This window comes from Mesoplodon mirus, assembly GCF_964341445.2.
Source record: "Mesoplodon mirus genome assembly, chromosome: 9".
Taxonomy (NCBI): Eukaryota; Metazoa; Chordata; class Mammalia; order Artiodactyla; family Ziphiidae; genus Mesoplodon; species Mesoplodon mirus.
The window spans coordinates 96,417,854-96,442,618 of record NC_138985.1 but is presented as its reverse complement, the minus strand read 5'-3'; the positions used below and the strand labels follow the sequence as shown (position 1 = coordinate 96,442,618).

The 24,765-nt window shown below is 36.3% G+C and overlaps 1 protein-coding gene across 1 annotated transcript in view; it reads right to left on the bottom strand.

Annotated features, from left to right (window-relative positions):
* The window catches only part of EXOC4 (exocyst complex component 4), an 815,775-nt gene that overhangs the window by 419,893 nt on the left and 371,117 nt on the right, over positions 1 to 24,765 (bottom strand). Inside the window, exon 10 of the mRNA XM_082632942.1 lies at positions 22,148 to 22,244. Coding sequence (XP_082489068.1) covers positions 22,148 to 22,244 — 97 coding nt within the window. The remainder of the gene's footprint in view (positions 1 to 22,147; positions 22,245 to 24,765) is intronic.

Below are 24,765 nucleotides of genomic sequence, written 5' to 3'. Positions count from 1 at the left end.
AAAAAGTAAAAATAGGCAATTGCTCTGAGGCCAACAGACAATGAGGAACTGAAGGCCATTGGTCCTGGGGCTGCTTTTCCCTTGTCGGCGCCACCGTGTCTCCACTTCTCTCTTGCTACGTCTCCTCCCTGAGCCCTCTCCGGCTCTTCCCCCGCTGTTCCCCCTTCTCTCTGGATCCACGTCACTCTTTCCTTTCTCTTTAATTTCCCTTTGTTACTTTCCACTCCTCCCTTTGCTCCATTCCCTCTAAGTGGCTTAAATGCAACTGCGATGTTTTGGGTTTTTTTTTTAAACAATTGTTGTGTTTATTAAAAAAGTGCTACAATCTCTATATTACGTTGAAGACAAATTTAATAGCTTATATTTCTCTACGAACAAAAAAAGAGAGAAAAACCTGCAGTTTACCCATATGTAGCCTTCAGTTTCTCTGGGAGTAATCAGAAGAAGAAACTCTCCACCATGTGCCACTTATCTTCATTAAAAATACACTGTACCTTTAGGCTGTTTGTGAATGTGATCACAATTCACTCCCTCCCCGTACATATACATTTCACAAAATACATCCTTATATTCTGAGTACTTATGCTGGTAGCTTTTCATCTACACTGAGACCATTAACTGTGGATGTCATAGGGAAAATGGCAGTTATAAATCATCAACATTAGGGCCAAATTACCTAGAAAAGGAAACCAACCAGTTTTTCTGTTTTATCTCTAAGCTAATAATGAGAATTGACTTACCAAATAGCATCTGCCTACTTGAGTTTTGGAGTTACAAAGTAAGGTCCTTGTGGGCAATTCTGGTATCAGACAGAAGTCCTCAGAGTAATATTTAAAATCATCCTATTCAGTGAACAAGCAATCTGTATCTTCATATTATGGTTTAATGCTATGAGGCTAAATCATACTATAAGTGATCCAAAGCCTATTTTTATTAGAGTCAACAATCCCTTTCTTATGATAATGCAATAATTTTTCAGACTAATGAATCATGATGTTTTTCTGAAAATGTTCAATTCAAAACAAACACAGAATCTGTAGTGCTAAGAGACTATAGGTGTTGATTTTTTAATCATTTTGTTTTGATTTTTAATTTTTGGAAGATATATCATCCTTTTCCTCAACATTTATTCAAGTTTGAATGAAAAGTTCTTGCTTCAGTTCAGAGTTTTGATCTTCTTGGCCGTGATGTGTTTCTTGGCCAAAATCCTAATGAGATTAAGTCTCCACGCACACTGTCAATCATCGACATCAAATGCTGGCAGTGAGGAGAAAGTGACTTTTTATTACAGAACTCTGAGGCCCTCTTTGGGGAGAAAAAGGGGGAAACATGGTGAATGACTTCCTTCACTTTTCCTTCTTTCTCACATGGGGAGTACTTAGAACATATTCAAAGAAATTTTTATGGTCATGATAATTAAATCAGCAAAGAAACACCCTCTCTCCTTTTTTTCTTGCTTTGGGGACACATAAGAAATGTCCACTCCAGAAATCAAATGGACCAATCTCAATACTAAGAAAGCTTTATTCATAAGCTAAAATGAGAAACTTCTTCCTACCGTAGGATAAAATAACATAGAAAATAAGAATATGTCTCCTGGCTTTTCTCCCTCTTTGAATTTCTTGTACTACAGTTATTTTACATATTAGAGTCAATTCCCCCAAACAGTAAATATCCAGCAGGGTAGGTTATTGATTATATTTATGATAAGAAAACTATTCCTGACTTGGGGTCCAACACAGTATCATAAGTCAGCCAGAATTATTAGTATAAAATCTTAATATAAGACTCACTTCCCTGTTCCAAGGCATAATTACTGTAGTAAGGGACCTTGAAATGGCCACTCCATTAGTTTTAAGTGGTATTAATTAGGATTTATAATTTAGATCCTGTGTAACACACAGACACAAACATTGACCGGGTAAAGTTTTGGCTCTTTCTCTAAGAAATTACCAATTTGAAGATTAAAAATATGACTAAGTAGTCTTAAAGGGCACATTTTTCATTCTAGAAAGGACATAAGCAACCTCAAGTTGCTGCCAGTGTGAGGAACAACTGAGTTTAAAGCTCCATTTCACAAATTAAATTCTGGCTGCATTTTAACTTCAAGACTTTTTTTTCCTGCACAGTGCCAGAAATACATTCCAGAGCCAATGTTCTCAAGAGAAAACATACAGTATTTAGACAAGCAGTAATTCGCTAGTAATGTTTCCACATAATTATTTCACACACGATTGCTAATCATGCCACGTGAGGGAAATCTCTAAACTAGGGAACATATATTGGCCATAAAATTAAATTATCAAACTGATAAATAAAGGAAAAACAGTCCAATAAAAGACTCATTCTAAGCTGGTTCAGAGTATTAAAAAAGTCTGTTTTAGATACTTACAAGAGGGTAGAAATCTGGAACATTACCAAATCTTAGAAATATAAACACTTCCTTTCTCTTATCCCTGAGATGTTTAGCTAAAATTATTTTTCCCCAAAGTAGTGATATAATATTCAATCATTCCCCAGTCACTTACCATCATAACCTCTAAGGGCTAAGATCTTAAAAAATTATTTAATGAGGTCAGTTCCAATAGTTTCCCCACCAAACTACATTCTCCATCTTAATACCCTCTCATGCCACTAATGGGCAGCGAGGGAGGCAGGTTAGAGCAACACCAGAGCTTCTGAGGGCATCCTCTTGTCGAGAAGCAAGACATTACATTCAAAGCACCTCCACTTCCCACCTCTTGCTCAAAAGGAAAGGCACAGAAGGTGGTGATTCACAGTTACTAGTGAGGTTCACACAGAGGAAAGCCAGAGAAACACTCAGAGCAGGCACACCTCTCCCTGCCTTCTTCAGAAACACAAATGAGCATGGAAGAAGTCAAGTGATAAATAATCTTTAGCGGTAAAAAAGTAATGCTTCACACATGGCAGGATCTGGCAGAGCATGTTATGGAGCCAGCTCGTGAAATGCTTAGCTATGAAATGAATTCCAGTTGGCTGGATATGAACCCTGTCACATATATTGAAAACTAGATGAAACATAACTAAACATAATGATAAAGAGCAATGAAAGTGGCGCTGGAAAAGTAATCATGAAGCTTCAGGCTTGTTTGATGATTTTGTCAATATATGGAGAGGAGGAATTCCACGGAACCAGAAGAAACCTCAGGGGGATTTTTGCAAACATTGGGAAGAAATTATACAAAGGGTTTGCAATATCAGTATTTTGAAAAAGGAGAGAGGGTACTCTTTTAAAATAATAAGCTCAAGAAAATGCTAAGCTAAATTTTAAACCTTAAAATTATTTTCCTTTATGCATGGTATACCGAGACTTACCACACGACAAAAAAAAGTCCGCTCAATATTCACCGCAATCCACCACAGAGAAAAATCACTCATTTCTTTCTCTTCCTGATATTTAAGGCAGGCGATGGAAAGCACAGGTATATTAAGAGAAATGAATTAAGAAAAATTAAATACTTCTATTGTTTTCCTTTCGTAAATTGTTTCTGGCATTGTTTCCCCACAACTTCACGTTTTTAACTGCTCCTTAAGCAAAATAGTTGACTTTTGAACAACCCGGGTTTGAACGGTGCAGGTCCACTTACACGTGGATGTTTTTCAACGGTAAATACTACAGTACTAAATGGTCTGAGGATGGCTGGATCCCAGAAGGCAGAGGAACCTGGATACAGAGGGCTGACTATAAGTTATAGGCAGATTAAACTCCACATTGTTGAAGGGTCAGCTGTGTTCAACCAGCTGTTCACATTCTTTTTAGAAAAGTATAAACACTAAATGAACAAGTGAATTTTAAAAATCTGAAGAAGAATGGATATATGTATATGTATAACTGAATCATTTTGCTGTATACCTGAAACTAACACAACACTGTAAATCAAACATACTCCAATACAAAATAAAAATTAAATTTTTAAAAATTAATAAAGTTTCTGAATCAAACTGCTAATCATTTACTCAAACGTATCCAAATAAACATATAGATGTGTCGACTCTTCCTCATATAAGAGTTAGGGTTAGCAAGATGATACAAACAAATGGTCTGGGTATGTTAGAATTGTTTTCCTCTCCTCTTATGGCTCCTACTCTGTCATTCTGCTTTAAAATAAGGAACAAGGAATGTATCATATACATTAAGAGATATAGGGCTTCCCTGGTGGCGCAGTGATTGAGAGCCCGCCTGCCAATGCAGGGGACGTGGGTTCGAGCTCTGGTCCAGGAAGATCCCACATGCCGCACAGCAGCTGGGCCCGTGCGCCACAGCTGCTGAACCTGGGCTCTAGAGCCCGCGTGCCACAACTACTGAGCCTGTGTGCCACAACTACTGAGCCCGTGTGCCACAACTACTGAGCCCACGTGCTACAACTACTGAAGCCCACGTGCCTAGAGCCCATGCTCTGCAACAAGAGAAGCCACCGCAATGAGAAGCCCGCGCACCACAACGAAGAGTAGCCCCCGCTTGCTGCAACTAGAGAAAGCCCGCAAGCAGCAATGAAGACCCAGTGTAGCCATAAATAAATAAATAAATAAATAAATAAATAAATAAATAAATAAATAAATAAATAAATAAAAGAGATATATGCATTTAAAGTCCATTTGTAATAGCAATATGGAGACTAGAATATTTGAGAATATGATACTTATCATATCTCATTGAAAAAAACAAGAGCTCACAATGGCAGGAGTCACTGGAGAAATAATGTAATGCCATGAAATACATGGAATGCATGCTTTCCAGAAGATAATGCCAACAGAGAATGTTCATAAAGAAGCTATTCCTGTAAGTAGCACAAGGGTTCTTGAAAGTTTTCATTTCACTTCATATCAAGATTCAAAGCTAATAGGGAGATCACAGTGTTCTATTCTAAAAATACCCAAGTGCTAATTCTTTCTTGCAATAGAGACATCCCTAATCTGTGTACAGAAATTTTCTTTCACATAAATTAAATTTTATTTTAAATACGCTTGAAAATTTACCTTGGGTAAATTTATATAATAAAAATTCTTAAGTTATGCAAATAATTACACCTAATTAACCAGTTAAATTCATAAAGTTTTCTTCTAAGTCAGCCCAACTATTTTCAGATGCTTATCTTTTAGAAGCAAAACTAAGAGAAGGGTATAGTGATGAGACTAGACCACCATGACGAAGTACTCTGAGGTTCTGCTCTTGACTTGGCCTGCAATGTCTCTGGGACCCAGAGCTAGTCATATTGTGTCTTTTACTCTTCATTTTTTTTAACAGAAAAATCCTTTTTTCTAAGCCAGCAGGAGAATTATGGTTATGAACTACTTCCGTGGAAAAGTCCTAGAGCCTGAGAAACCTCCTATTTTAAGGGTTTTGAATAGAGGTACACCCTTGAAATACAGAGTAGGAGGTAAGGGCTCTGGGGTACTTTTGCCTAGGCTTTAATCCTGGCCCTTCTATTTGCAATAGGGTGATCTTGGTCAAAACACATCAACTCTCTAGGACTCAGGTTCCTTCCCTATAAAATAAGGATAATAATAATCCCTACAACATAGAGTTGCAGTGAAGAATGAATTCGATATACAGGTTAAAGCATTTAAAACATAGCTGGGTATATCACTAGGGCTCAATAATTTTAGTTATTTTTATTATTATTTACTTGAGACCTTTACGATACACAAGCAGATTGCAAAAGTGATACTCAGAACATATGCTCAGATGATCAATTTCATTCCACATTGCCCTAACATTCCTAGAATTCAGAATGTTTCAAAACTATTATTTACTCTTTTATATAGAACCTGAAATACAAGGATCCAAGATGTATGCTCATTATTCTTCCTGGGTACAAGTAGGAAACAATATTAGTGTTCCAGAAATGCAATGTTTGCATGGCATCAAACTTTTGGTGGCAAGCTGGATATGAGCAATGCTACCAAAATCACTAGGACTGCATCAATAAACTGATTCCTTAGGACTTCAGTAATAGTTTTCTTGGAGTTTGCTGGGATAAGGAGCGTAGACAGCATTGATCCATTAAGGACCACGCCTGCTGCCTTAATGCCTTCCCTCAAGTAATTCAATCATGTTTGTTTGGGAGAGACTTTGAGTTATCTTAGGGACAGTCAAACACCACCTTTCTCAGGATATGCTAATATATTTAAATTACAGAGGGGCTTCCTGATTGCATTAGAAATGCATCCGTCTTCCCCTTCTTGTCTGCGCAGAGGGCATGCCACAGGCTTCATCACAACCAAATGCAAACTTCTTCTAGGCTGGGGTTGCTAATTATATTTAGAAGAGCAACTGGTTTCTTTCTCAGTAGTTATTCACTATCCACCAAATAATATCTGAAACAAGTGTAGCACATATAAACATGTTTCATCCAACCCCCAGGATGTTTAATACAAGAATGGGTTTGGTAGAGAGTCTACAAGACTGAGAAGAAACTAAAAGGAAAAATAAACTGAAAATTTAGAAATATCAAGGCCTATTTTTCAGAGAAAGCAGAAGAAAGGAAATGAGATATAACTAATATTTGGAAGAAAAAATATCTAGTTCCCAGCAGTGCAGTTCACTTAAATTGCTAGAAAGGTTTCAAAATGGCAGCAGAGGCTCCCTTCCTCTCCCCAGTCCAAACTATGAATAAAACTTCCTGCAGACTCTCCAAAGCCTATAACAAAATGCTCCTAACATTTACATCTGTAATGGTTTTTCTCCTCAAGAGAAGAGAAAATATGGAGAAATAAAATTTTGACAGCCTTTGTGATGTTCAGTAAGTTGGAAGGATGTTTGCAAACCTGAGAGGCTTGCTGTCGCACCTTTTCTGACAGGCGACGTTAAACAAATGTCTCACATAGGAAGTACCTGTGGTGTGTGTGCTAGGGTTTGGGGAGGGGAGGAGAGAACACGCTTTATGTGCTGTCATGGGAAATTATTGGTCTACCTTAAGGAGTTTTACAGATGATCATTTTAAATCAAACACAGGCAGCCTCTCAGCTAACAAAAGCACTAAAGATAGCAAAAGAGGTGACTTTCTCTCTGCTTCATCCTCATCTCTACAATGACCTAAATAAGAATAAGTTCTCCTTAAATAACCTTACGACAAAACACATTTGGAAATTTTATAATTTATCTATTCGGATATCAAATAACTATCTAAGCAAAGATCTTAAGTTTGAATACAATGCAACTCCCTTTCTCATCCTTATTCTTCTCCTTCTTCCCAAACATCACTAGTAATTGTAGATGTTACCATTTTCCCACGATAGGGCAGTTATTTTTCTATTCTAACATTTTCACTGGGTGTGGGTATATTAATATCAAAATAAGACTGTGTCCTGCCCTGAGCCATCCCAAGATGATGTGTTAAGTACTGTAATGAAAATATGTCTAAAGCAAGATACCTTAAAAAATTCAAAAGGAAATCTCAAAAAATTCAAAAGGAAACTCAACTCACATCTTGCAAGGGCGGGTGAGTGTTAAGACCAGTAAAAGTGGATAGAGAAGACCAGCCATGACTGAACCTGAAACAATAAAGTGTATGCCAGATAATGAGAATGAGTAGAAGGTTGGCATGGGTGGGTAGATTTTGGATAGAAATAAATAAAGGTGGGTAATAGCATGACAGACCTAGGAAAAGGAAAGGTCTAGCGAGGGTCTAAAGTATAAAAGGTGAGTGTAAGAGCTGCATGGATAAGGTCAAGAAGGACTTACACTCTGCAAAACGTCGTTCCGACTGCAGCAGCAGACAACAGGAAATCACAAAGAAGAGGGAAGCAGCACAATCATTCTGGTAGAGGTATGGAAGACAGATTAGAGAAGTTTAAGTTTAGAGTGATGGGAACCAATTAGAAAGCTGAGAGAGTAAAGCAATGGCAACAGGTATGGGAAGGAGAGAATGGATGTGAGACATAATTATGAAGCAGAAGTGACAAAAAATGGATGACAGTGCATGAGTCAGGTAAGGAGGATAAGAGCTTTCGAAGTGGATGCCAAGATTTTTTTGGTCTGGACCACCAAAGAGCTGGAGGCATCCATCTCTCAGGACAGGCAATACAGGAAGATTAGAAGCAGAAGAAGAGTTGGCATAGGATGTAGGTATGCAGAGGGGAGTAGAGGTTGGGGATGGAACATGTAGACAGATAATTAGTATTAGTTCAGTTTTAGACCTGAACCTGCTTCCCGGACCTTTGGAGACAGTTCAGTTTGGAGGTACCGTTTTGAAAGTTATAGCTAAAAATACTGAATGGGTGAGATAATGGCAGAAAAAGCAAAGAAGAGTCTAGGAGAACATGTGTTGAGTGAGCAGGTAGAGAGAAGGGAAACTTAACAAGCCTGAGAACAATGATATGAAGAGGAACAAGAGGCCACAGAGAGTGGTGCCAGAGAAGCCAAGAAGGAAAAGGTTGAAACACAAAAGCAGGATCAGTTGTGTAAAATAGTAATGAAATCAGGTAAGACAAGGCTGAAAAATACCCTTGAGATTTGGCATTGAGATGGTGACGGGTCTGGGTCAAGAGTGTGCAAATGAATGGGCAGGGAGGGAAGGAAATGAAGAGTACAGCATATACTTGAACAGCTTAGTAGTAAGGAAACAGGAAACTTAAAGTGATAGGTTGGGGATGGGTGTGTGTGTGTGTGTGTGATATGCAGGATTAAGAAAAGAGATTTTATAAAATGGTTGAGCATTTTTATGGGTCCCACGGAAGGAGCCAGTAGGGAGGAAATGACTGAAGACAGAGAAGTGATAGGAAATAACAAAAAGAACAAGATCCCAGAGGGCGTGGAGGGAAATGGGACTAAGACTAGAGGAGAAACTGCCTCTGAAAAAGGAAAGGCCACGCAACGAGATGTACCTCTACAACAAATAAAGGCCTAAGAGTAAATAGGAAAAATTAGGGAAATTTAGCACTGCTGGGATAATGGACTTCTTTGTCATGGATCTTCTTCTATTCTCAAATTACTACAATGCTTTAATAAGGAACAAAGGCAAGGACAATGTCTGGCACACATGAATCGCTCAATAAATATCTGTTGAAAAAAAAGGAGTAAATGAATAAAAAGTAATTAACAGAAAAATCTGATTAAACTGAAGAATTTCCCATGAAATTTCAGTTTATTTTAAGTACATTCAACTCCTAGTGAATGTCGGAGTTGCATCTCGAAAAATCAACACATCAATCAAAAATATGTAAAAGAGAAAATGTAATGAATTAAGGCTTATAAAGAATAGGGCTTCCAACTTTCAGAGAAGGATGTTGGGTCCTTTTTATTCTTCAGTGAAATCCTCATTTCAATTTTCTTGAAAGCGTCAAAATAAGAAAGAAGTGTAGATTCACTCAGATGCACTTTTGAGCATTGATGCACCTCTATCAAACCCGCTCAGCAATTCTAATTTCACTTTAAAGAATCGATTTAGTAGCCTCTTTTCATACAATTTTCTTTGCTATCCTTATTTCCACTCTGACATTTAAAAAAATAAATAAAATATGCAAACGAGATACTGATGGCTTTGCTGATGCCAGCACCCCCAAGCACACCGGGCACAGCAAGAGAGCTGCCCATGGGTGGCAGGCATCTCTGCTGACAGGGAGTTCTCGTGGCCACAGGAGAGGCTGCAGATGGATTAAAACTCAGAAAATAAAGTGGCTATGACGAACATGACTGGACAGAATATACTATATTCTAATAACCGAGTAGCTAAAGTGAAGGCAATGAATAATGGTAATTAACAATAAGCTCAAGATAGTATAAAGAGGTTAAAAACACGTATCTTTTAATAAGCAAGAATTAAAATGCAAGACTCCAAGACCTACTAAAAGAATACTTAATATCCATCAAGTTTATTTTGTGCTTTTAAAACCTGCCTACCCACTTACCAATGACTCATTTGCTCAAAACATTTTTACTGACTGTCCGTTATGGACCAGAACCACATGATTTACCTCCTCACTACAATTATGGTAGAGCCTCTCAGCTGGGCCTCAGCCTGCTCATTGCTTGCTGTGATATTCCTACGTATTAATGTTTGCCTAAGAATGTTGACTTAAGTTGCCAACTATCTTTCTCTGAGAAAGATAATTCTTAATTCTGGGTTATATGACTTTTTACTTTTCTTCGTGTTGAAATTCTTGTTCTTTATTAAAACTGGCAAATTATGTTGGTTCCAATTATTTTTTCACTGACTGACTCATAAATCCCAAAGTCCGGGAAATACAGAGTCAATTAATTTTATCTTCCCAGGCTTTTACTTCCAAGGACACAGTATATATTCATTATCTAAGTAGTCTGGCTTCTGGGCACCCTGGCTCACCACCTAGCCCACCTAGCTAGACCACGCCCCAGCTGTCCCCACAATTTCTTACTTGCGTGGGTGGCTCCTTGGTCCCACAAGATAGGAAAGCAAAAGATTTCTTGAAAAGTTGTTTTGAAGGAGTTTAAATTGTAAGCAGGTCTTCGGACCATAAAATCCTAAAAAGTTCTCATTTACTCCAAAACAATAATTAAACATTGTGTTTTGATAACTGCAGATTTCACTGGTATACTGATACAGTGACTGACATAAAGAAACCAACTACTGCTACTACTTCCAAAAACATGGTAACTGACACAGACATAATGTTACACCAAAGAAGCCAGACACCAAAGAGGACTTATTGTAGTATTCCATTCAGATGAAGTTCAAGCACAGGCAAAACCCATCTATCTACAACCAAAGAAATAAGAATGACTACCTATGAGGGATGGCTATCAACTGTCAACAGGAGGAAATCTTCTGGGGCACCAAACATGATCTATATCAGTGTTTCATATATTGACCTGGGTCATGGTTACATTTTGGGACACAAATGTAAAAATGCATACAAATATATGAAAATATATATGTAAGGATTTGGACACATTAATGTATTAGGTTGGCCAAAAAGTTCGTTCTGGTTTTTCTGTAAGATGTTCAGAAAAACCTGAATGACCTTTTCGGCCAACCCAATTTGTCATATCTCAATAAGAATGAAAAAGGAAAAAAAAAAAAAAAAGAAGATTAGCTTTCAAAATATTTACAGATTTTGAATTCATAGAGCCCAATTAAGTAAAATACTTCAATATTCTTTCACTAAGGAGCAATATCCTAGAAAATTTCTGGCATTACACTTTTTTCTTCTTGCTATGTGTCAAATACTTTCTTACCTATTTACAAGGTGGTAGCTTACAGGAATAGGCTTTAAAGAATACTCAAATGAGTTTAATAATAATAATCACTAAGTAATTAAAATTCTCCCAGAAGTACTGAAAACTACTCACTCGAGGACATCAAAAACTCCAGTATCTATTTCAATTGCAAAAGAAAAGAAAGGACAAACCCAGCATTTCCACGTTCAAATCCAATGCTCTTACCAAAACATTAAATTAAGGTAATTAAAAATTAAACCTTCTCTTATGGTACTTCCACCTTGATTCTTTAAATCTGGTTGTTCTTGCTTCTCTTGCTTGAATCAAAGAACACTCCTTTCTCACTTATTAAATAACAAAGTCTCAAAAAAATACTGTGCTTAGTTTGAGGTTTCTTTGTGTTTGTTTGTTTTTAACTACAAAAGGAAAATTAAAAGGGTTTCTTGACCATGAAATGGAAAATATTTCACTTGCTGTATGACGTGTTTAAAAAAAATAGTAGGCAGTATTAATAATTAAATGTTCAAATGACAATTACTGAATGTAAGAAAGTTGATAATGACCAAGCAAGAGCCCTATAACAAAGTATGCAAAGCAGAAATAAGAGAACAAAATGGATGCGGGGAGGGGGTGTTTTCTGAGAAGCAAAGGGAAGGGTAAAATAATCTTCCAAATGATACAGAGAAACAGTGTATAGCCAACACCCAGAAGGAATATAAGTTATTAAAGGGAGAGACCACGTTTTTCCTCTAGGTATTCCTATGTTATTTTTGATACCAAGTTACATTATCAATTTAGGTTTCAAAATCAGATGTAAATGGGCCTCCAGCTGGATGGAAACATATTTCATTGAATGCTGAATAAGCATATTTTGGCTACTGCAGTCCAAGACAAATACATGTTCAGAATACATAAAAAGCAACACACCAATTATGTAAACATTTTGCTCTGAAAAGAATCTCCTCTACAGTCTTTCATATGTACGCTTCCAATAATTTTAATTGATCATTAGAAAATTTAATTGATAATGAGAAGAAAATCTGCAACTAGAATATCAGCTTAAATCTAGGTCAAAATCATGGCAGCAGTCATGATGATTTTAGGTTTACTTGAAAATATAGTTTTAGTCCCATATTAGCTTTACAGCAGAAGCAAGCATGCCTTCTTTTTGCCTTAAGAGTCACTGTAAGGGTTAACTTATAATCACATGTACCAGTTACTGGCACAAGGAAACAAAAAAAGGAAAATACAAAAACAGGAGCAGAGAAGAAAAAAAGACAGACAGTAGAAGGAACTCCATTGTAGAGAGGGGTGCAGTTTCTCTAATAATTGCTCTATGTACAGTCATGGTCTGAGTGTCTCTTACTCTGTGTCGGAAAGAAGAAAGTCAAAGCTGTAGACACAGCCTTGGTCAACTATAATGCCTTGACCTGGTCAGTGATAATCATGAGCACTAAACTGAAACATAAAAAAGGAACCCATATGAGCAGGATTGGAAGCAACACTTCCATCCAGAGTTCCGAAGCGGCATAGTATATTATAAAGAATTCCAATCATATATTTAAAGAATGTTGACCTCACAATTCAGCATCTTGTTAACTGCATCTTTTGATTAAGCATCTCTAGGAACGATACTGTCTTCCGAGGAAAACTTTCCTATTTTTGAATTGCCTTACTCATTAGAAAATTCTCATTATGTAGAGTCAAATCTCTCTACCATCCAACCAACTAACTAGTTCTAATCCAGATTTAGAAAACAACAAAAAACAAAACCACTTTATTTCTTTTAAGTGGCACATATATTTGAAATTAGGTATCAAATCCTCTGTTTTTCACTAAGATTTTCAGTTCTTCCTACTGTTTCTCATAAGGACCGGCCTACACTTTTCTGCTAACTAGACTGGCTTGTCTTACCTCTCTTGACATTGTTGTTGAAGTGTGCATTGACATGTTGGCTGGAACCGTGACTGACTCTCCAATTTACTCCATTAATATAAAATTGCCAGTTAGTTGCAATCAGTGTTCAGGCATATATCACACAACATATTTTGAAAATACAAAAGTAAGAGAAAGCTTAGAAAAAAAATTTATAATCCCCAAACATTACTTAGTTTGAAGACTAAAAGCATTTAACATTTATTATATAAATTCCAAAGCAGTGACTCAAATGTGGGGTTTGAAATCTAAATATACCACCCCTCAAGTGTTTCACAGGCCTTCACAGGTCAAACAGTCTGAAAAGATAGCAAGATTTTTCATAATTCTGAGGACAAGGAAAAAAACATTGTGTTTCATAAAAATGCAATAAGACAGCAAAATTTCCTCCCATGCGTGAATAATGTATGACCTACAATGTTATTTGCTAGACTGTCTAATCACCAGCATCTTTCAAAATGTCTATATAAGCTTTAGCTCATTAAGAACAAACATGTATCGGTATAAAAATATCACATACCTGTGAACACTCAGAATAATATTCAGCCAAATACCAATGCACACATCAAACTGACATGGGTGGGCTAACTTTTGTGCATTTCTCAAGAATAAAAAATATTGGGAAGGGCCTCCCTGGTGGCGCAGTGGTTGAGAGTCCGCCTGCCGATGCAGGGGATACGGGTTTGTGCCCCGGTCTGGGAGGATCCCATATGCCGCGGAGCGGCTGGGCCCGTGAGCCATGGCCGCTGGGCCTGCGCATCCGGAGCCTGTGCTCCGCAACGGGAGAGGCCACAACAGTGAGAGGCCCGCATACTGCAAAAAGAAAAAAAATATATATATATTGGGAAAAGAAATACAGAATTACTTCACTCTATGACATTCACGCTAACTCCAATAATTAAACACACACACACACGCTATCTACCTATCGATCTATCTACCTATCTATCGATCTATACCTATCTATTGATCTGTCTACCTATCTATCTATCGACCTAACTTTCTAACATCAAGAAAGAATCCAGGGGCTATGGTACCCTTGTAAATAAAGTTTAAAAAAAATCTAACAGAAACAGAAGAAGCTACATAAGAAAGCTTTTAAAGCAAGGTTTCTTCTATTAGAAAAGGTTTTATAATCTTGAAAAGGGCTTCTATAATTCATGAAAGAATAAGGCAAAGCTATTTTATGCAACCATAAGCTTAGAAAAGGTGAAAGGAAAAAGTATCTGTTTCTACTATATAACTGCTATCAATAAAAACAAAATATGAGGCAAAGTTAAAAGAACTGTAGTTTAGGATTAATGCCATAAAAAAAACCAAATTTCTAAATTCACCTCAACATTTCTATATTTCATCCTTTAACAAACACTTTATAGTTACAACAGAGGTAAATCAATGATAAAAAATGTATACCATTTTTAGGTACAAAAGAAAAATTGATCTATTTCAATATCATTACTAAAAAAAAGTCCCTTTATATTTTTACTCATATCTGATAAATTCACTTCAAATCAACAAATATTTGCTAAGCACTTCTATAAGTTACCTATTAATTCTTTAAACACATATTTACTGTGTACCCCATTCATATAGAAGGTAAATCTGAACCACCACTCCCTTTATTGTGGAAGCAGTGTTAGGAAAAGATATGAGAAAGGGAAGATCACAAAGGGCAGAAATCCAGGATATTATAGGAAAGCAGACACGGAGTTCTGAAGACCTAAAACAGTCTTACCAAAGTAGTTCACTTATAAGCAAGTTAGTACCAGAAAAAGTTGAAAAGACCTTTTGTGCTACAGCATGTTTAGACTAATAATGTATATAATTCATAGCTGTTAAGTAATTATTCCTGAATTATTTCCTATAAAAAACAGATTTGTTGGCAAAGCTTATTACAAAAAAACAAAACAAACCACAGGCCTCCTGCAAAGCAGACCATCAAACCATACTACTTCCTTAGGAGAAAACAACAATTTATAGTTCAGCTGCAACTACTGAAAAACTCTCATGTATCTGGAATGTCACACAGGATAAGTCCTTCATAACATGTTGATAGAGTAGCGGCATAACAACATTTGCTCAGTATCTGTGGATAATACTGTCAAATGTGGCTATACATCAGAGAGTTATTTTCCATTTCAGGAGATGTAACTGTTAGGAGGGCCAGAGGACTTTCACTATACCAAACAGAGGAGCTCTAATGGCTTCACCCTTAAAAAGAGGGCTTCCTGAGTGTCCAAACTACAGTAAGATGAAGTCTTAGAAAATAGTTTTTACCTACAGCCATTCTCTCAGGCTTTTAAACAGTTCCCTATACTGCTGCTAACTGGCAGCTTCTACAGCTGACAAGATTAACGTTTAGCAGGTATTCTTCTCCATAATTATGGACAAATATGATTAGACGGTATGATCACAAGTACTTGTTGTTCCTACTGCTGTTTGCCCGAAGAAAGGCACACAGACAACTAGAGAGATACTGGCTATCACCAAAGCCCATGTGACCAGGAAAGTTTCATATCCCTAACTGACCTAAATGCCAGCCTACTCCTTACTGACCAATAAATACTTTTGGTTCTACCCAGGAAGAGTTTCACTGCTGCCTGATTTAATGAAGTGTGGGTGAAAATAAATAGTGAAAAATGCTCACAGCCTGGATATTGAATACTGCAGCTGTGTTCAAAGAGGAAGCATCAGTGACATTTTTGCAACTTTAAATACCATCACCATCCACCATGTCTCCAGCCTCCTACCGCTGCCAAGTCACCCCAAGACTGCAAACATCTGTTCTTTCAATTATCTCATAAGAAAGTACTTCATAAATGCAAAGCGTTCATTATTCTAAAGAGCCAAACGCCTTTTAAAAGCTGGTTGAAGCAAATAAGCAAAAGAAACAATGCACTGTCATTTGGACTTTTCAAATTTTAAATGCCAGGCCTTTGGAGTCCCTAAATATTATAAAAGCATTCCCCCATCACAAAATCACAAAACTTTAAAGACAGAAAACAAAATCCAGACCAACCAACTCCTCTATTTTATAGCTACAGAAAACTAAGACACACAGTGATTTGGCCAACATCAAAAACTAAAAAGTGGTCAATCACTTGTATCCCCTACTCTGCCCACTTTCAGTGGTCTATCTTCTCTATCATGCAATATACATAACTCCTTTTCATTCAAACAATGACTCCAGTGCTAAAAGAATGATTAAATAAGTCATTTAATAAATTAACTTCCCGAGTTCATTCTAATTGCAAAATTTAATGTACCTTCTCTGCAGTAGATAATTAAGGTTAAATGAGATCATGATGGTGAGACCCTAATCCAATAGGGCTAGTGTCCTTGTTAGAAGGGGAAGAGACTATGTGAGAACACAGTGAGAAGACTTGTTTGGACTCCTGTGTTCTCACTTCTGACTTGTCCTGGCTCTAAACACTTGGAATTTTTGTTTCTCAAACCCTGATGGGCTGCATTAAATCCCACCGCCTTTCTTTGATGACTTCACCTTTAAAACTCAAAGCCTGCAGATATGAGATGGTGAGTAGTACAACAGTCAAATACATGACTTTGTTTTCATTAGCAACACATTAGTAACAGTCTTCCCTAATGTGCCTAATTGTTCCAGAATGCATGCAATAATAAATGCATACCGTAAAAAGAGAGAGGTAAAGCTTTAGACTGTTTTCTAAATACTTCAGTTAGATGCCGCAACCATTTAGATTTTTAAGGTAATAATTCTGTTTTCACCCTTTTTTTGCTATATGAAAGAACTGTATTAACAAATCTAAGGCGCAAATAATATTTTTAGGTTTTTAGAGAATAAAGAATAATAAGAAATAAAAAAACATAGGGAAAAATAAATTCTCACTCCCTTCCCTCCCCACAAAATCCCCAAATATAGCAGCCACAAAGTAATTTCAAAGTTCCTGAAATGGCTAGATTATATATTAATTGTAACTAAAAAATATTACTCTATATCAAACTGTGGTTGATACCTCAATAAAATGCACATTTTATTGGTAAAGGTTTATTTACATTTAGATCATGGTTAATAATAACCATGATGTAGTTATTCAAAGATAGAAATTTTTGAAAAAAAAATCTAAATGCATATCAGACCTAGACAAAAGAAAGGAAATATGACATTAAAATTTCAACATTAATGTTAAATTAATCTTCCTTCTGTTCCCCCAATTCAAGGCCTTTAAAATAAAACCCATTTATTACAGTGAATCCATCCATTCCTCTTAAATGTTTCCAGAGAAACTAAAAAATAACAAATATGTCAGTGGGAGCGGCGGGTAGGGGAGCAGGTATTAGTCCTACCATTTTCTAGGTCTATATATTAGTCAAAGTATTTCAGGATCTACCTAGGTATGGCTAGAAATCTTTTTATTTCAATACGCTTTTGTTCATTTTAGACCCACAGGCAGAAAAATTGATTAGATGACCTCTTGTCATTAAAAGCTTACATTAAGGGTTTAATTGCACACAATGTCTTGTTAGACTGAGTAAAGCAAGCAAGATAAAGATTACTGTACCTCATCTTTCTAAAACTTCACTCTCTAAGAGACAAACTGCTGGTTTCTTAACTAGAAAGAGAAAATAGTAAGGAAAAGCATTAAATAAACAAGTCAAGGGGCCAGCAGAGTTAATGGGTAGTGAACCAATTGCAAGTCGGTATATTTGCCTCCAGAATCTGGTATGGTTTCTTAGTGTTGAGACTGCAGTGGTTATGAGAAAAGTACAAGAGTAAGTTTGCAAGGTTACCAGATCTGGGACCTTGTACGATGATTTTATAGGAGGACAGTATAAGTAACTGCTAAGAATATATAAAACAGCATAATGGGAATCTGCTATGTGGTCTTCTTAGCAGGATGATTCAGTTTCCAATACTGAAAACCTTTAGGCTGCAAAGAAGGACTGCCAGTTGAATAAAAATTATGAAAAGAATATTTTAAATAAATGAAGTATAGAAAACCCATACGCAAAGTTTCAGGAAGACAGAGTACAAGATTTGCTAGACAAAGGGGAAGAGCAACAATGAAAAATGAAGGACCCACACACTTGAGGGTTTCTCCCTTCCAATAAAAAACACTTGAGTTTACCAAGAGATAGTGTAAGAAAACAATGACATACTATTTAAATAGATGTTGGCTTGTGATAAAAGCCAACTTGTGATAAGCCCCTTCCAAACTTACTCTCTGAATATGATGTAAGTTATGAATAAAGATTATTATAATCAATTAGAGAAAGAAAAACTGGGATGGAAAAATAATGTGAGTCACTCCATACAAGTAGAAACACATTAGGAGGCAAACTGGGTAACAGGATAGGTAATTGCTCAATAATATCAAACTGGTTTCAAGAGAAGCTGTACCAATTTACACACTGTGTATAAGAGATCCCATTGATCCACATCCTCTCCACTAATTGGTGTTTTCAACCTTCTTAATTTTTGCCACTCACACAGCTACGAAGTGAGCACCTTTAGGCAAGGGTTTGATCTTATTATTATTATTTTTTGGTTCCACAGGACCTGGCATAGAATCAGAGTCCAACAAATAACCTGTGAGTCAAACTGAGGTAAAGGAACCTAGATTTGAACCTAGATAACTTGTTGTGGTTTCCATTTTTAATTTCAAAATTTGTGCTTTTTCTCCATCTTTCAATTCTTCTACACTATCTCTCCCACTATGTTATATTGTCTTTGAAATAATAAAATGCTAAATCACATTCACTTTGAACTAGCATGGAAAAAAAATAAATAAGCAAGGGGCATTCCGAAGGACAGAAAATGATCTCTATACATATTTTATTTAAAGAATATCATAAAAATAAAAGTGACTATTTCTAAACAAGAGTCCATATCTAATTCAGAGAAAAGAACACATCATAAGCATTTAATAAACACTTCAAAAAAGTGTTGATTATGAATAAATGAATGACTATAGGAGAAATGAGAAATGTTTTATGATAACTGTTAAAATGAAACAGTATGATAATGAACACTGATTCTTCTCATTATCAAAATGAAACTTCTAAACTTCATTTATTTGTTTGTTTATTTATTCAATTTTTTGGCTGTGCTGTGTGGTTTGCAGGATCTTAGTTCCCCGACCAGGGATTGAATCCGGGCCATGGCAGTGAAAGCCCAGAATCCTAACCACTAGGCCACCAGGGAACTCTCATAAACTTCTAATCTTTAGAAGAAACAATAAACCCAATAATCAGCCAATGCTGAAGCATAAAAACTAAAAAAACAAAAACAAAGACAAAACTAACAACACTGAAAGATCTTAGTCACTTGAAGTTCCATAATCCCATTATGAGCATTCAGCTGAGGCTCTATAATGGGTCTGAGAAGTAAGGTTAAAATCTGACCCAAAGGCTAATTTAAAGTCTCATAATGATCACCTGCTTAGGAAGGAATTAATTCACCTTGTAGACCACATAATAGTCTTGTGACTTCCTCAACTATTTGCATTATGCCACAAAACTTTCTCCAGTTCTCATCAATAATAAATTAAAATACTGAATGAAAGTAGAGACCAAACTAGTGAGTAAAACTAGTAGGAGTATTATCAAGCCTTAAAACAACTCTCTAGTGAAGCAGCATAAATATAATAGTAAAAAAGAACTGTCAAGAATACATTAAACTCTATCAGTATTTTACCAGAAATGCATTTTATTAAGTGTGAAATAAGTATGTATTTTTTCCATTCTCTTAACTTCGTGTTTAAAAAGATAAAATAAGTTTATGGGAAAAAAATCTCTTGAAAAGTGGTTACTGACAACACTGCTAAAGAAACTTCTAAAGGATTTCTTCCAGAGTTAAAAACAAATGTAAACGTAAGGATTCCATTTATTGAAGACACAGCAAAACTTGGCAGTAAATTATGGCGTTAAATCTAGGTTAGAAGATGCCTATAATGATTAAGCTATCTTTCCATTTTCCTAATAATTAGCAACACTAAGTAGAAATCAATTGTAATTGGAAAAGACAGTAAGTACCAAACTAATTACCGAAGTCAGCTGATATATATGATAGTTGTTAGTTAATTTAGAAATTCTAAATGTTGTAATTTACTTATTATATATTCATATATATACATACACATATATAATGAATTATATACATAAATTCATTGATTTATATATATAAATTGATATATACATATAAATCAACTAAATTTACAGGGGAATAGTTTTAATTCTCTTAATTCCATGATTCTTAACTCACATGAATTTACTTGCTGCTAAAACTTTTTTTTTTTAAGGTTAGTGATGTTTCTTCAAAAATCTCTTATTTTTAATTGTGTGAAAGTCAGATATTTTTGTAGTTCAACTTATACATTTGTGTTTTCACATTTAAAATTAATTGGGTAAAATACTCCAGTATAATTTTTTAAACTGGTTACCTAAATAAGAGATTTGAATTAAACTAGTTCTAATGATGTCAATTTAGTAAGTGTTGGTTAATGAGAAGGTAGGATAATTCCAGCAATAAACTGTTTCTGTTTTGGAAAAGTATATACAGTATTATCTCTGGCCAGTTCAGTAGCATTTGTTTAACTGTTATACCAAATGCCTCAAATATTACACGAGTTACCTAAGAAAGTTAAGGTGATGATCTGAGGTACCTAACTTTTAGTGAGCCCAAGAGTTTCTGGTCCATTGTATGAATATACAGCAAAACTAAACACTGGCTCATTATAGAGAAAACATACAATTAATATTATATTGTATGTCTGTGTCCCCAAAGTACCCTTTTTTGTTGTACTCAAAAACACATAACAGGTAATTTGGGCTTCCCTGGTGGTGCAGTGATTAAGAATCCACCTGCCAGTGCAGGGGACACGGGTTCGAGCCCTGGTCGGGAAGATCCCACATGCTGTGGAGCAACTGAGCCTGTGCACCACAACTACTGAGCCTGCACTCTAGAGCCCACGAGCCACAACTACTGAGCTCATGAGCCTAGAGTCCATGCTTCGCAACAAGAGAAGCCACCACAATGAGAAGCCTGCACACCACAACTAAGAGTAGCCCCCACTCACCGCAACTAGAGAAAGCCCGTGCACAGCAACAAAGACCCAACGCAGCCATAAATAAATAAATTTTAAAAAACACACATGTAATTTACCATTTCTTAACCTTTTTCAGGTGTACAGTACAGAAGTGTGAACTATGTGCATGCACATTATTGTGTAACATCTGTAGGACTTTCTCATCTTATAAAACTGAAACTTTAGATCCACTGAATAACCACACCCCTTCCCTGCGCCCCCCGCAAAAGTACCTTTTTAAAGGTATTTAGGGCTTAGAAGGTTTTTAAATGAAGTATCACATATTCTTATTTTCTTAAATCACAGTATCACAACAAACTGAGCATTTTAATAGATTTCATTCTAATCACTAACAAGTTTTATCCTTCAATATATAAAACCACATATTTGATTGATATAATGCCTTTCAGTTTTTGTAAATCATATTTGTTCAGAGACCTGCCAGTTCTCAAAGGATATCTGAGTCATTAGTTTAAAACAAACAGATCATGGTGCTGCTATTTTTTCCTGTAAAGGGCCAGTAAGTAAATATTTTAGGCTGTGTGAGGCATATGGATTCTGCTGCAAATATTCAACTCTGCAACTAGAGCCCCCAAACTGTTATGGGCAATACATAAATGGATGAGCCTGACTCTGGCGACAAAAATTTATTTACAAAAACAAGGGACAGGCTAGATTTCTCCTGTGGGCCATAGTTTGCCAACCCCTGAAATAGTTAAAGGATAGTGACAAGGAACAGGACAGGGACAGGGAGTAGTTAAGAAAGAAAATCAAATAAATGTATTTATGAAGAATTACTCCTGAGACCAAGTAGCTACTTAGTAGGGTTGACATTAATTTTCTATTGACGAACTTTGATTGTGAGGTCCTATAATATGGAAAAAGTTCTTTTTATGACTTGTTTCAATGCTGACTGACCTACTGGCATTCAGTACATTAGCATAAATAATGAAAATATTGATCTTCAGTAAGTACATAGGACTTGACTTACCTTAATAATGGATGGAATATGACAGTAATATTTCTGGCTCCAGGTTTGCAGACAAATTTTGTTCCTCCACCTTCAATTAAGTTGTCATCAGGACCCCCTTTCAGAAAAAAAATAAAAGACAGATTAGCTTATCAGAACTTTTGCAAAGAAATAAGCCTATCAGATGTATGTTACACTATCACAAGGAAGATCCTCTGTGAAAACAGCTGCCTTTAATATTTACAAAATTATTTTATTTTGAATGACTTGATCCAGTCTTCCTCATTAAATAAGCAATTTCACTCTGGAGTGAGAACGTGGAAGCACAGTAAGAATAACTGTATATTTAAAGAAACAATGCAAGGGTACAACCCAGTTAAGGTTAAAATTTTGATCTGTAATCACCACTGTCAACCTTGTACAGCACGGCACATGAAAACTTCAGGGGAAGGAAGACGTGCCATTCAGACTTGTCTAGGGCTCGAAAGGTTGGAACAGAGGCCCATATGAACCTAACCAAGCATATTTCATCAAATCTAAGACCTCACTAGTTGTCAGATACACTATTGTTGTAAGTAACACTAAGAAAAAAAAATCCTGCTAACTAAAGTATGCAACGCTTCCTTATTATTTGGAATCTCCTTTTTCTCTTATTGAAAAGTTCTTTACAGTTTAAATACACAGAACTAGGTTAAATAATTCATAAATAAGTAAATTTAAGGATTTATTAAGGTTTTTAAGATAAAGAGGTATTTAGCCAAGATCTCTCATACACATATAATGAGGAAACATAAGAAAAGCGGGTTGGTTAAGGTATTCTTAAAACTATGTAATATTCAGAGTCCAGCTCTTCTGAATGGCTCTAGACTTGTCACTATCTTTGTTTTCTAAACAATTTCACTAAGTGGATTTCTTGAAGGAGCACATCCAGTATTTTACTCCAAGCTGCTGATACCAATTCTGCAAGGTTTAATGTTGACATGTTCTTGATACTATTAGGTGTGCTTACAACAACCAAGATTAATACTCTTTTGTCAAATGGTCCTTAAGAGGTTCACTAATTGAAACACTGAAGGGTCATGATGTGAAGAATAACCACTCAGCTCACACGTACTGAGGCAAAAACAACTCATTATGACTATCTTCCGGTCGATAGCCATTAAGATGTCACTGATTTAAGATATATCCTAATTTCAGAGTTTAGAACGGGACAAATGTACATCCTGGGGTGTTGGGAGAAATGTTCCCCTGCCCCCGCTTCATGTTTCTATGCATTAGGATGAAGCTCAATTAAAGTAATCCCTGGCCTCTGTCCATCTTTTACCCACTCAAGGGAAGTGAACTAACTCCTTTGGTAAAATTGAGAAGAAAAAGCTGGGCATGCAGAGCTCAGCAACCCCCTTATTCCACTTTAGAAACCAGAATGCCTGTACAAAGTGAGCATTGTCTCACTAAGTTTAGCAATGAAGGTCCTACCTTGTCAGAGAAGGATAAAGTGGTCCAGTACCTTCTATAAGTGAGTAAGTAAATTTGTCTAATTTTGATGTTCAGTCAGCAAACTCATCTGGCTCTCTTAACTAGGCTACATCTTTCAGTCTAGCTTATATCAACATAAAAGTGGTATTTCATCTTCCACTTACTTACTTATATTATTTCATAACAGTGTCAGAACTCTGACAGGAAAGGTAGATGCTATTTAATAGACTTTCTCAAAACCCTAACAATCTACACTTACAATACTGCATTTAGTTTTGCTAAATTAAAGTTTCTTTTTAATTATAGTTCTCTGCATGATACCAAACATAAATCTCACCTGATATATTATCTGCCTTAATGGTCTCTGAGGTATCTTGGAAATTGACTGATAAAAAACATGTGAAGCTTTAGAAATCCATAGCCTGGGGCTTCCCTGGTGGCGCAGTGGTTGAGAGTCCGCCTGCCGATGCAGGGGACACGGGTTCGTGCCCCGATCCCGGAAGATCCCACATGCCGCGGAGCGGCTGGGCCCGCGAGCCATGGCCGCGGAGCCTGTGTGTCCGGAGCCTGTGCTCCGCAACGGGAGAGGCCACAGCAGTGAGAGGCCCGCGTACAGCAAAAAAAAAAAAAAAAAAAAAAAAAAAGAAATCCATAGCCTGGATCATCAAGACTTCCCAGAGGCATCAGAGTCTAGACAAATCCCATTTGGCTCAGTCATTTCCACCCACTAATCAAAGGATGGTTTTTCTTAAGAAAAACAGAAACTGTAATGGCATGTACAGCTCTAGATTCAAAATCATGAGCTGTTTGTTCTCATTTGGAAAAAAAATCCTCTTGTATTGTTATATTTGCATTGGAGATATCAGTGTTCTGCTAAGTCAGTGATTTTGCTCAGTTAAAAGAAAAGCAAAAGGAGAGCATCAACACTACAACAGGCACGACTCCTTTAATAAAAATCTTCCTCAAAAGGAGACGCAAGAGGGAAGGGATATGGGAACAGATGTATATGTATAACTGATTCACTTTGTTATACAGCAGAAACTAATACACCATTGTGAAGTAATTATACTCCAATAAAGTTGTTAAAAAAAAAGGTCACGTGGTACGGTTACAAACAAAAATTAAGAATAAAAATATCTTCTTTACTAACACTTCTCTTTCTA